This window comes from Heteronotia binoei, chromosome 1 (assembly GCF_032191835.1).
Source record: "Heteronotia binoei isolate CCM8104 ecotype False Entrance Well chromosome 1, APGP_CSIRO_Hbin_v1, whole genome shotgun sequence".
NCBI lineage: Eukaryota > Metazoa > Chordata > Lepidosauria > Squamata > Gekkonidae > Heteronotia > Heteronotia binoei.
Genome location: NC_083223.1, coordinates 194,664,864 through 194,679,283, shown reverse-complemented (window position 1 = coordinate 194,679,283; position 14,420 = coordinate 194,664,864). Strand labels below are relative to the sequence as shown.

The 14,420-nt window shown below is 46.2% G+C and overlaps 1 protein-coding gene across 1 annotated transcript in view; it reads left to right on the top strand.

The window, feature by feature from the left end:
• LOC132576410 (dynein axonemal heavy chain 6-like) overlaps positions 1–14,420 on the top strand; it is a 125,100-nt gene that overhangs the window by 66,612 nt on the left and 44,068 nt on the right. The window contains exon 10 of the mRNA XM_060245563.1: positions 3,914–3,967. Coding sequence (XP_060101546.1) covers positions 3,914–3,967 — 54 coding nt within the window. The remainder of the gene's footprint in view (positions 1–3,913; positions 3,968–14,420) is intronic.

The following is a 14,420-nucleotide window of genomic DNA, read 5'->3' as shown; positions in this document are numbered from 1 at the left end:
GGGGATCAGAAAATTCCACGATTATCTGTATGGGCGGAGGTTCACAATAGCCACGGACCACAAGCCGCTCTTAGGTCTGCTGGCCCCAGACCGACAAACCCCCCAAATACTTTCACAGCGCGTGTTGAGGTGGAACCAATTCCTCAACTCATACACATACACACTGGTCCACCGAGCCGGCAAGGCTATGGGCCACGCGGACGCACTCAGCCGATTGCCCCTTCTAGTCACTGAACCTGACCCAGCCCCCGCACACCTAGTCATGTTGGTCGAATCCCTCCCAGAGCAGCCCCTCCACGCCGCGGAGGTCGCCAAGGCTACAGGGAGGAACAAAACACTTGCAAGGGTTCTCGACTGAGTGGTGAGGGGGTGGCCAGAAGGGAACATGGGGGAAGAATTTAAGCCATACAAAATGAGGAGAGAGGAGCTAGCAGCACACAAAGGGTGCATCTTATGGGGCAGCAGGGTGGTGGTCCCTCCCCCCCCTGCTGCAAAAGCGAGTCCTAGAGTCACTCCACGAGACCCACCCCGGTATAGTCAGGATGAAGGCTCTAGCCAGGAGCTACGTCTGGTGGCCGGGGATGGACGAGGAGATCGAGAACTGGGTGCGGAGGTGCAGCATATGTCAAGAGTCACGCCCCGAGCCACCAAGCGCCCCGGTCACACGGTGGGAAACCACCCAGAAACCGTGGTCCAGGCTACACCTAGACTTCGCGGGGCCCTTCCAGGGACAGATCTTTCTGATCATGGTGGACGCCTACACCAAATGGCTGGAGGTCATTCCAGTAGCGTCCACTTCATTGGCCGCCGCAATACGGGCACTGCGGCGGGCCCTTAGCACACACGGCATTCCGGACACTATAGTCACTGACAATGGGGCGGCCTTCACCTCGGGGGAATTTCAGGCATTCCTGCAGAGGTACCTGATCAGGCACATAAGGTCGGCCCCGTTCCACCCAGCCACCAACGGACAGGCAGAGCGAATGGTCCGAACAACCAAGGAAGCCCTGGGCCGGATTGTGCAGGGCGACTGGGACCACAGACTAGCCGCCTTCCTGTTTGACAACAGGGTAACCCCCAATCCGGTCACGGGGGTAAGCCCGGCAGAGCTCCTCATGGGGCGCAAACTTATCATGAGGCTTGACAGGCTGCACCCTGACCGAGCCTCAGACATCCGAAGGTCCCCGGAGATCCGGGAGGCAGCCCGTGGGTTCTTCGCGGGGGACCCCGTGTTCGCACGAAACTACGCCCAGGGGCCCAAGTGGGTGGCGGGTCGGGTGCGGCAGGTAATTGGGACCCACCATTACGAGGTAGCCACGGAGGGGGGCCAGACCCTTCGGCAGCACATCGATCAACTGCGTCGCCGCACCTTACCGGAAGTGCCAACCGACTTGGAGGAGGCATCCCCCGGAGGAGAGCCCGCGATGGGTCGGCCGGAGACCATCGCGCCGGCACCGACCCCGCTCACTCAAGAACACTCAGGACCGGCGGAGCCCGAGCAACCCCAAGAGGTCGACCCACGGCCCGCAGCAGCATCGCTCCCCGAGGAGGCTCCCGCCGCCGAAGCAGCGCCTACACCTCAAGCCGCCCCCAGACGATCAACCCGGGAGCGCCGGCCGCCCGCCTACCTAAGGGACTATTTACAAAGACTGGGGGGGAGGGGTGTAGTGTATCGCTAGGATGCCATTACGATATAACGCAAGGACGATAGACCAAGCTAACGCGGCCATGTGCAGAGGCGACTGGGCTGCCCCCAGGCGACTCCGCACAGGGCGCGAAACACCCCGCCCATCACAGGCTGTGGCGGGAAGTTTAACTGGCCAGGATTGGGCTGGCCAGCCAGGGAGGTTGTTCCGGGATATTGTATATAAGCGGGGCCCGGCCCGCGTGTTCTCTCTCTATGTAACGTGCCTCCATTAAAGCATGTTGCCCTACCAACGTCTCCTGTCTCAGTACGTTACAGCCACTGAGTCAGTCCAAACAACTAATAGATAAACAAAAGAAACAATCCTCTAAAACAGACGGAAAAACAGGAACAAAAACTTACTAGGGAGAATTAAAAAGGAATATACCTGCACATTAGGATAATGCAATTGTGATTGTTTGTGTGATAGGCCTACTATGGAGACTTGTTTGGATAACATAAGCAGAAGTGCTCAGTCCTTGTTTGTTGTTCTGGTCTTTGACTGAAATGAATATTGATTGATTGAGATGTTCTCAGTCACAAGGACACAACTGCAAATGAAAGGCTCATCAATGACAGATAAGTGCATTCCATCTTTCAGCAATAGGGTCTTCAAAACATCAAGTTTTTCAGTACCCTGACCAACATCCAGAGTCATTGTTCCTGCTACAGGAACTAAGGTTAATGTTTCATTGAAATAATAGATTTAGCATGCAATCTATGCTGTGCCTTCAGGTTACAGTAGGTCATAGTCCAATTTAATGAAGTGTATAAACATACAGAGCAAAGATCCATCAGTAGCTATTAGCCACAAGGTATAGATGAAACACTATGTTTGGGGCAGTTATGATCTGTATTCTTGATGCTTGGGAGCAACAGTGGGAGGGCTTCTGGAGTTCTGGTCCTGCTGGTGGGATCTCCTGATGGCACCTGGGTTTAGGCCACTGTGTAACACAGAGTGTTGGATCAGATGGGCCATTGGCCTGATCCAGCATTGCTTCTCTTATGTTCTTAAACTGATTTATTGCATTTTAAAGTGTGTACTAGATTTGCAGGAAAACATGATTGCTTTATTTGTCTCCCAAAGGTGAATGTAGTGTTCCGCAGGTCACAGGAATTGTACCTCCCTTTTTTGTATTAAACCACAACATCCAAAGAAAAAATACTGACACAAGATCTATGTGTTTGCATTAGATTAACTTATGCATTTAAAAAACTAGAGTACTCCCCTTTTGAGGTTCTTTCATCTTGCTGTTCAGGGAAGGAATATTGGTATCAAAGGCTGCCAGACTTGCAATCTCCTTTACTGAAGATGTCTAAAGTTACTTAGAGCAGGTATATTGCAATTGCCTACCAGGCCCAAAAGTGGACAGATCCAGCAGGGTTCACAGCCCCTTAAGTAAAGATAAACAAGTTTGGCAGCCCTTGATACGAATGTATATCTGTGAGGAGACAACCTAGGCATTTATTTCTACCTATTGGCATAAAAGGGACTCCTGATGTGGCCATTGGGTGGAGAGAGCTTCAATACTTGCTGTAAACTTGTCCAGCAGCAGTGAGATCTGAATGGGTAACACTGTTCTCCTCCCTTGAAGTACAGCGGTACTTTCAATTCACCATAGAAGTTCTATTTTTTTTTGGCTGTATAGAGAGCATCCTGTTCTGCTAATCAGGGTTGTGTTTTGTATTGTGGATAGGTTGGAAGTTGCAGTGTGTGTGCGTGTTTTAATTGCTCCCCAGTTTTTGCTGATTTGTCTGGAATGGGGGAGGAGGAGTGATTAGTTTTCATATTTTATCAGTTAGTTTACAGCTAACATGTTTTTTTTCTTTCTTTCATAGTGATAAATGCTTTTATCTTCAGGGAATGTCCCCAACCATGGCAATATTGTGATGTGATAATCTTTTGTTAATTTTATGATTTCAAAAATGTTACTTATTGAAGAGTTTGCTCAATACAGCCACACGCAAACACCCCCAATGAAGATAGGATTTTAGATATTCAGTCTTGCCTCTTGATCTGGAAAGGGGGTGGTGGTGGTGGAATTTTTCTCTCTTTATATCAGAATATTCTCTGTAATTCCAAAGACAAGGAACCTTCATGTTAAGTTTAATGTTCTGATCAGAACTGAAGTTACTGTGGTTACTCTGTATATATACTTATTAAATTCATTTTTTTCCATTAAATATATGTAGTTTTTTTCTCTAAAGCACTATTTCCTTTTCCATTAGGCCCTGGGAAAACTCTGTCTGGTGTTTAACTGTTCTGAAGGTTTGGATGATAAGGTATGAAACAGTTTATTTTATACATAATGTAGAAGGTGAAGGTCTTTTTTCTGAAGTGTCCCTGAACTTTTTTTTTAAACTGTCAGTTCACTAGCAATACCTCTGGTGCCTATTGCATTTATTGGGAAAACCAATCTTATAGATGCACTTTAGCAAATTATTTAGTGGTATATTATATACAAAGTAATGGGAATGAATTACCCAATCTTAGTCACCAGCAACACATCTCTACGCTAGAGGAACTTTTCTAGCTCCTTCATGGTTGCCCTGACCAGTCTCAATCTCCTGATTTCTTGGTTGCAGTTTCAAGCCAAGGAATAGAAAATCATGGGGAAATAATTTTTCAGCTTTCTTTCTAAGCCATTTTCTCTACTGAAACTGGATCTGAGGCGTGCCCCATTGTGAAAACTTATGTACTGATGGCTACAGATGAATTTTGCCAGTGGGACAAATAGTGGTTCTCACACAGGGACCTCTTCACAGAAGTGTGCTTTCTGCTCTAACGCCATGGTGACTAAATTCACTTTTGCAGCTACTTTTGGATCTAGCAGTTTCATGCTTTGGAGAAGGTGAAGTCATAGCTGTTCTCAGACTATACTGATGAGTTACAAATCCAAAACGGCAGGAAACAAAGTGGCTACACAGTAAATAGATCAAAGCAAAATCACTGTGCAAACACAAAATGAATCCACAATAATAGAATAAAGTGTCCAAATAATTTATAAAGATACCCCAAATGCACAGGAAGTATATTTCATGAGGGAATGGATTCCACAATAATTTTCAAGAAGATTCCATGGAGAATGCAAAAGGTCCATTCAAAAGGCTTCCCGTGGAAATTCAATCACAGTCAATTTCGCAAGATGTGGTTGATCCAGTCTCCCAAAATAAAGGCTCCAAAGGTACAAAGTTCCTTCCTTACGTGTTTATTGACTTGATATACCATGTTTCGCAAACAAGCTTCATCCAAGAGTCACCCTGTAAACTCATAACAATGACATCAAACTAAGACATATTCAGTTTCCAAAAGGCACAAGCTTTACCTTTAAGAGCCACGGGACTCGTAAAGGTAAGAGCCCCATGGCTCAGAGTGGTAAAGCAGCAGTACTGCAGTCCTAAACTCTGCTCATGACTTGAGTTCGATCCCGGCAGAAGCTGGGTTCAGGTAGCCAGCTCGAGGTTGACTCAGCTTTCCATCCTCCTAAGGTCAGTAAAATGAGTACCCAGCTTGCTGGGGGGGGGGAAGTGTAGATGACTGAGGAAGGCAATGACAAACCACCCTGTAAAAAGTCTGCCATAAAAACATTGCGAAAGCAATGTCACCACAGAGTCATTATAGCATGGTAATTAGGAGTATGCATTCAGTAAAGAAAAATGTGAAAACCCCCCCAAAAATGTCCTTTTTGGCAATTTTAGGCTTTTATAAAGCCGAGTCAGATTCTCTGATCTGATCTGTCAGCTGAATTAAGCATACCAGAAAACGACCCAAAAAAATTGGCTCCCCGCTCCCCCTTCCCCCCGGAATCAGGAGAATGGCAGGGGGAAGAGGAGAAGAATACTCCTTTTCCTTGCATACTTTAGGGGAATCTTTCAACTTCTCTACAATTAGAATCCATTAAGAGGTCTGAAGAGAATGTGTTCCCCAAGGCTTGAACAAAGTCTAGTCATCACTCAGCCATCAAGTTAACAACTGTTTTATCAATGTAGCAAAACAAAGATGAATGCAATCAGGGCAATGGGGGGACGGGAGGGATTTGTTGCAGCAAGTTTACTATTTGACTGCAAATAAAAATAAGAAGAAGAAGAAGCTATTGGATTTATATCTCGCCCTCTACTCCAAAGAGTCTCAGAGAGGCTCACAATCTCCTTTACCTTCCTCCCCCACAACAGACACCCTGTGAAGTGGGTGGGGCTGGAGAGGGCTCTCACAGCAGCTGCCCTTTCAAGGACAACCTCTCCCAGAGCTATGGCTGACCCAAGGCCATGCTAGCAGGTGCAAGTGGAGGAGTGGGGAATCAAACCCGGTTCTCCCAGATAAGAGTCCGCACACTTAACCACTACACCAAACTGGCCCTCCAGGGTATCGAACTCATTTGTTAGGAGGGCTGGATCTGACACAAATGGGACTTTGTGGGGCCAGGACATGAGTGTCATAAAATATAATGCCAGGTAGTGGAGATATAAATTTTATAATGGACACAGACAAACTTAATTAAAGATATTTCTTAAAGCTTAAAATACAAACATGCTTACAACTCTTCCAGTGATTTAAGTTAGAAAGGTGGGGGACTAGTGGAATTTGGCAATGCAGGTTTTAAAATAAAACATCAAAAAAAAGCACAAGGCTCTGACTCTGTGGAAACAATGAAATGGCATTGCAAACTTCTCCCCACTAGTCTACTCAGATTGGCAAAGCCTTTCCCGTATAATATCCCCCTTTGGCTGTGGGTTCCCACATTAGAGTACTCACTAGGTTAGGTCCATTCAGGAGAGATAAGCTGATTTATCATTCAGGTTGATAAAGCATCAACCCTTGTTTGCAAGGACATGACTCCAGGAAGCACGAGTTTCAGCTAGCTATAGGAAAGCTGAAAATGTAACCATCTCCACTCCATTTGAAACGATTGCAGAGTACAGACAAAGCTGCAAGGAAAATGTGGAATGGATCTTAAAATCCACCCCACGTTTTTGACACCGCTGCTCTAGAATGGTTAATATTTATATTTTCACACATACTCAGGAATGGATTTCTGAAATAAAGCAATAGCTAAAAACAAGGCTAGTATGTAATGTATCATGTGTTTCCTTAATTACACACAGTATAATTAAATTGCTTTCCTTTGTAAGGTCTGCAGCCAGCAGGCGGGGTGGGGTGGGGGGCGGGGGGGAGAGAAGGGCAATCTGGCCAATTAGGGCCAAAGAATTGCATGCTGGTCACAGGGGATTTTTCACATTTTGAAAATCTCCTGTGCATGGCCAGAGAGCATTACCCTGCTGCTGAATTCCTTGAACATTTCTGGAGGAATATCCTGCTCCCTGACTCCTGTCTCTGGCTGGAGGAAGAAGATATCTCCTGGTTTGTCTGACAATGCTTAAAAATATTTTCCTGTTAGGTCTTTTTAAAGTTGCATAGTGAGTTGAAGGGAGGGCTGTTAAGGGGGGACTACTTTGGGTTGAGGGGCAGCTGCTCTTGCCTAGGCATTTTTTAAAAGTTTAATTGCTTTGTTGGAGGGCATAGGAGGATTAATAAGTCATTTGTGCTACTTATTGTTTATGTCATATTATATTCTCTTATCTGAAGTTAAATGGGTTAGCCATAGGTATCACAGGAGTTGTCCTTGAAAGGGAGTTTCTTAAAAGGTTTGAAACAGTAGTTCTCCTGGGTCGTTTTCGCACTCACCTTAATCAGCAGCGATGACCCTCTTCACCACGCAGGATCTGCACGGATTTCGCACTAATTGCCGCGGAGCACCCAGAAGAGCCGGAAAGTCCCAGCGCTTTTGCGGCGCAAACGGAAACTGGTTTTTGGCGGTTTCCGTTTGCGCTGCAAAAGCGCCGGGACTTTCCGGCTCTTCTGGGTGCTCCGCGGCAATTAGTGCGAAATCCGCGCAGATTCTGCGCGGTGAAGAGGGTCGTCGCTGCTGATTAAGGTGAGTGCGAAAACGACCCTGGTTTTCTGCTGTGTGGGCTGCCTGCCTCAGATTGTGTGCCTTCACAGATTGTGTGCCTGTTTGTGTGGTTGGCTTGCTTGACTGAGGCCTGCAGTTAGCCTAGATAACAACAGTTGTTTCACAGGTTTTAAAATTATCCTGTTGGACTTGGACTGTTTTTGGTCCTAGGTTTGGCTGTGTAGTGGGTGATTCTGGTGTTTTTGTGCAGATTTATTGTACTGCAACTGCACCAGTTGTGTTAATAGAGGTTATTGTAAGTTTCTCAGTCTTACAAGGTTGCTTTTTCAGGGGAAGTCTTCTGTTTAATGGGTACTGCTAGAAGAAGTTTTTTTTTTTAAAAAAAAAATTAACTTCCGGAAGGTTGCTTTTCAGGGGCAAGCCAGTTAGTCTGAGTGTTGTTCAGTGGGTGCTATTAGTTTTTTACAACTTAATTAGGGCTATTAGTAGGCTTTTAAAAATCATTTGGGTCTGAGACAGAAAATTCTTTAAGTAACATTATTGGCATAGAGCTTTAACACTTCCCCCCTAAGTAGTCCAGATAAGATCTTAAAAGCAGGAGATCTCTAGGCCCCACCTGGAGGCTGAGTAATCCTAGAGTACCACAGTAAAGGTTGAACTGGAAACACAAAAAAACTGTGGAAAAATAACGAACCACTATTATGAACCCCAAATTGAACCAATAACACAATATACATGAAAAAAATATATTTAACTACAATTCATTGTAAACAGTATATTAATTTGAAAGTATTACAAAATGCAATCGCTGGTTGTTTGAGTTCAGATATCAAGGTTTCAAAGTTCTATCCATGCATGTCAATTTCCAACTTCGAATGCTAAAGAACAATTCAGCCACTCCTGCAGATAAAATTAAAGTGCCAGTGCTTGCAATGATGCCGTGCAAAAATGTCTTCTCATATTCTTTACTGTATATTTCTCTCAAATTTAAAGACTTCACTTATTCATAATAATTTTGCAGAAGTGGGTACAAAAATAGCCTCTGACAGCAACGCTCACATTTGTTATTGTTTCCGATGGGACCTTCCTCAGAGAGGCGTCTTCCACCTATCTGGAAGCACAGAAGCACATATAACACTAAACATATATCAATTTCTAAACCAATAAATAAACAGACCACCAGTATATCTCCTTACCAATTCACAACAGATCATTCACACACAACATCTTTTCATTTATATTGGGTTATTGGTTCATTTTTGGGTTCATAATAGTGGATTGTTATTTTTCCATGATTTTTTTGTGTTCCCAGTCCCACTTGGGGCTGGCAACACTAATTTAAGCACCTGCTTTCTCCAGGGAAGCTGATCTCTGCCACCTGGAGAGCACTCCAGCTCTTACCTGGAGATTGGCAACAATGGTTCCCCAGGAAATCCCTCCTACCCAATTTGATCTTTGTTCTGTTGGGGTTTTTTTTGGCAATGCCATAGTAGCATTGCCTCTGCTGGGCACATGCACTGGTTCTGCTGCTGACTGAAAAAACACTGTTTTTTAGGCAAGAGATTCTCTTATTTGACCTTAGTCATTTTTCCCCCCACAGATGAAACCAATGGAGTTTTTGCAATCATTATTTCAATAGGGATAGGGGCACCTGCTTTGGGTGCTCATAGGGTTGTACCCCCTGGTCCAATCTTTTTGAAACTTGGGGGTTCTTTTGGAGAGAGGCTCCAGCAGGTACACAGTAAATTTGGTGCCTCTCGCTCAAACCCCTTCTCTCCCAGTCCACGGAATGTACTCTCTGGGATTTTGCCATTAACTAAAATGGCCCATAGAGTATAATGGAGCTGAAAAAAATTGGGAATACCAATTTTTTTCAGGTTTTTTCCCTTTACCTAATATAAATTTGGCTTTCCAAGGGATTTTTTTTTTTTTGTTTAATCAACCCCAAACTGAATTTTAGCGATTTTTTTTTCTCTGCACACCCCTAATGGTAATAAGCAGACTAAGACTACTGTACTGGGCCAACAGACTCAACTATATACACTCCAAAGTTCCCACACTGGGTCATTTGAACCAGCTGGGGGCTGTTGATTGGTCCTGAGAAACAGAGATTTGGATCCTGCTTCCCATTGTTCCCATGTCCCCAAACCTCAGTCCTAAAGGCTCCAATGAGCCAGGCAGGAACTAACAACCCACACCAAACATAGAGGCTGATTTTACACTGGGCAAAAGATCCAGTAATGCTGCACTTTCAAAAGTGATCATCTACATTACAATGTGCCTTGACTTCTGTCTTGCTTCGGTGTTTTGACTGTCATTTACATTTAAATTCCTGAATTGGCTCTGACATCGTTTTCAGCACAGAGTTGCCCCTGACTTTCCAAGACTACTTTTGAATGAGGCTTTTCCAGGAAGCGCATTCCACAGGACCATAAAGATGATACCTTTCCTGGGAAACAGGGCAATAAACTCGTTTCTCAAGAAAGAACAATGGAACTCTTAAACCTGCCCCCCTCCAGTAAAGCAAGCAAGTGTGGAGGGGAAGTCCAGGAGCAAAATTTTGAGTGTGGATGAAAAAATATACTCCAGATTTCTAGAAGGCGATTTCAGTGCTCAGAAAATCAGACCCAAGCATGAATGTTGAATCAGCCAGAGTCATACATACACAACACAAAAAATGTAGAGAACTAAGAAGATCCAGAATTTGTGCAAAAGATTTATCTTCTGTAGGTTCTAAACTGCTAAACAGATTCAGAAATCATTGGGGTACATGGCATCTACAACAGTGCTAAAACCTCACCCTAGGCTATTTATAAGGCCGTTACAGAATTGGTTTATTCAACAATTTCACCTCCAGAGAGATGACCTATGAATGAGGGTTTCATTATCCAGAGTGATTACAAAGAGTTTATCATGGTAGACAGTATTTTGACATCTGCTAAGTGGTGTCCCCTTAGGACTTGAGTCACATGACTTACAGATCTTCACTGACACCTCACTTACAGGTTGGGGGGGGGGGGGACATACAACCACAATGGTCAGTCTCTGAAACAAGGCTCCACATTAATTTTCTTGAATTAAGGGCTATTAAAAATGCTGTTGCTTCTTTTTCAGATCTAGTGAGAGGGCAAAGAATGCTCATTACCATATTTATTTATTTATTTATTTTATTCGATTTATATCCCGCCCTACCCCACCGAGGTGGGCTCAGGGCGGCTTACAACACAAAAAACTAACAAACTCAATTTAAAATATATTAATAATACATTAATAATTATAATTATACAATAAAATACATAAAATACCTATAAAATACTAAAAACATGTAAAACTCACTTCGGTATGTACTATGCTGCCTTCCTTAAATCAGTTCTTCAATATTCCAGTATTAAAAATCTGATGTTCGAAATTTGAATATTCAGGCCTTCCGATAACAATTAATTATATGCCAACCGGAAGAGGGCTGTTTTGCAGGCCCTGCGGAACTGTTCAAGGTTCCGCAGGGCCCTTACCTCCTCCGGGAGCTGATTCCACCAACAGGGAGCTGCAATCGAGAAGGCCCTGTCTCTGGTCACTTTCAGACGGGCCTCCTTTGGCCCAGGGATTGTAAGAAGGTTTTGAGACCCCGATCTCAGCACTCTCTGGGGAACATGTGGGGAGAGACGGTCCCTAAGTTAGGCAGGTCCCAGGCCATAAAGGGCTTTAAAGGTCATAACCAGCACCTTGTACCGAACTCGGTATGTTATCGGCAGCCAGTGCAGTCTCCGAAGCCCCGGCTGAATGTGCTCCCGTCTAGGGAGCCCTAACAACAGCCGGGCAGCGGCATTCTGCACTAGCTGCAACTTCCGGGTTCAGCACAGGGGCAGCCCCATGTAGAGGGCATTGCAGTAGTCTAACCTCGAGGTGACCGTTGCATGGATCACTGTTGCCAGGTCGTCGTCCTCCAGGAAAGGAGCCAACTGCCTTGCCTGCCTAAGATGAAAAAATGCGGACTTGGCAGTGGCTGCTATCTGGGCCTCCATAGTTAAAGTAGGCTCCAATAGCACCCCCAGGCTCCTAACCCTGTGCGCCACTGACAGAGGCACACCATCGAGGGCCGGTAAGGGAATCTCCCTCCCCAGACCACGGCGACCCAGGCAAAGGACCTCTGTCTTCGACGGATTTAGTTTCAGCCCGCTCAGCCTGAGCCATCTAGATACGGCCTGCAATGCCAGGTCCAGGTTTTCTGGGATACAGGCAGGCCGGCCGTCCATAAGTAGATAGAGCTGGGTGTCATCAGCATACTGGTGGCAACCCAGCCCATATCTCCGGGCAATCTGGGCAAGAGGGCGCATGTAGATGTTAAACAACATCGGGGAGAGCACTGCTCCCTCAGGGACCCCGCAATCCAGCGGGTACCTCCGGGACAGTTCACCCCCAATCGCCACTCTTTGTCCCCGACCCTTGAGGAAAGAGGTAAGCCATTGTAGAGCCAACCCCTGAATCCCCACGTCGGCAAGACGGCAAGTCAGCCACCAATGGTCGACCATATCGAACACTGCTGATAGGTCTAACAACATCAGTACCGCCGAGCCGCCTCGGTCCAGATGCCGCTGGAGATCATCCACTAGGGCAACCAGCACTGTCTCCGTCCCATGACCCGGGCGAAAGCTCGACTGATGGGAATCAAGGACGGAAGCATCCTCCAGAAAGCTCTGTAGTTGCAACGCCACTGCCCTCTCAATGAGTTTACCCAAAAAGGGTAAATTCGAGAATGGCTGATAGTGTGCCAATTCGGCCGGGTCCAATGTTGGTTTTTTTAAGAGGGGGCGGACCACTGCCTCCTTAAGAGGTGTTGGAAATTGCCCTTCCATTAGGGATCTATTTATGATATCCCGTATAGGATACCTAAGCTCCCTCTCGCAAGATTTAGTAAGCCAGGAGGGGCACGGGTCCGAATTGCAAGTTGTAGGGCGTGCAGATAGGAGGATCCTGTCAACTTCCTCCAGGCTGAGAGCGCCGAAGCCATCCAGAATACAGTCTGAAGACAGGCAAGGAGCCTCGGGTCCGCATACTGTCTCCAATATGGCGGGGGTGTCGCAGCGGAGCGATGCGACTTTATCTGCAAAAAATTTCGCAAAAGCCTCACAGCCGATTTCCAATTGACTAGCGTTTGGGCTGCCCTGTGGCAGCGTTATCAGAGTCTGAATTGTGTTAAACAATTGTGCCAGGCACGAAGTTGCAGACGCAATCCTAGCCGCAAAGTATGTTTTCTTTGCGGCTTTGACTGCCATCTCATAGGACTTCATACATTCTCTATAAGATGCTCTAGTTGCTTCGTCTCGAGTACACCGCCATTGCCTCTCTAGTCGTCTGAGTCCACGCTTTAATTGCCGCAACTCCTGGTTATACCAGGGTGCTAGCTTTAGGCGAGGGCACAGAGGGCGCCTAGGTGCAATCTCGTCGATGGCCCTGGAGAGCCTATCATTCCAGGCTTCCACCAGGTCATTGAGGGAATTGCCAGAGGGCCAGGGATCCCGTAGAGCCATCTGGAACCGTTCAGGGTCCATCTGGCTCCGCGGGCGAGCTACAATGCGCTCGCCGCCTAAACGGGTTTGGAGTGGAATATCCACACAAGCCTTAAGGGCATAATGGTCCGACCATGGCACTGTTTGAACAGTAATATCGTCCACTAAAATTCCCGCCGCGAAGATCAAGTCTAGCATGTGCCACGCCTGGTGGGTGGGTGTTGTAACAACCTGGGAGAGTCCTAGTGTCGCCATGGATGACACTAGGTCCATCGCCTGACTAGAGGACATGTCATCGGAATGGACATTGAAGTCACCCAGGATCAAGAGCCTTGGGTATTCCAATGCCCAGCCTGCTACGGCCTCCATCAGGGATGGTAAGGCGTCGGCCGGTGCGTTAGGCGGTCGGTACACCCCATGCCAACACCCTCCCCAACACCCCACGCCAAACCGGCACACCACCCTCCCCAACACCCCACGCCAAACCGGCACATTCAATGCCCTTGATCTCCGGATGCGGGAGAGCCCGAAAGGAGTAAGCCTCTCGTATGAGTATAGCCACCCCTCCCCTCCGCCCGCTGGTCCGGGACTGGTGAAAGACCGAGAATCCTGGGAGAAACAACTGGGAGAGAGCTACAGTCTCCCCCTCGTGCACCCAGGTTTCGGTCACGCATGCCAGGTCCATATTCTGTTCTGACAGGAACTCCCGAAGGGTAGATGTCTTATTATTGATGGACCTGGCATTGCATAACACCAGTGTCGGAGGCGGGTAAATTCCTCTGGCCCTACTACTTGCCACCGTCGGGATGGGACGTAGGCTGGAAGGGGGTCGAGCCCTATCATGTCTCAACTCCCTTCCCTTATAGTTCCGCCTAGTCCCACCGTCATACCTTCCCCTCCCCAGGAGTACTGGAATCCCTAGGCCAGTCATCTCCTAGTTGTGTCCGCTCCACTGATGGAATAGTTGAAGCTGAAGCTGCCCCCTCCTCAAACCATCCTCCTCTCCGCCGATCTATTTATGAAACTAATCAGCCAATCACTCTAATAGTTATTTAATTAAAAGTCCCACCCCAATCTTCCCAATAAATAATTAGCTAAAAATTTATTGATTAATTAATTATTATTATTATTATTATTATTATTATTATTATCATCATCATCTAATTCTGAAGCTCCTTAATTGTAAAACCCCACCGATAAATAAGTACACTTCCTAAATTAATTTGCCACAGATAAATTTTCGGTTTAGCTAATTAATTAATAATCAATGTCTAATTTAAATAACTAACAATTTAACCACAATCCATATTATTAATT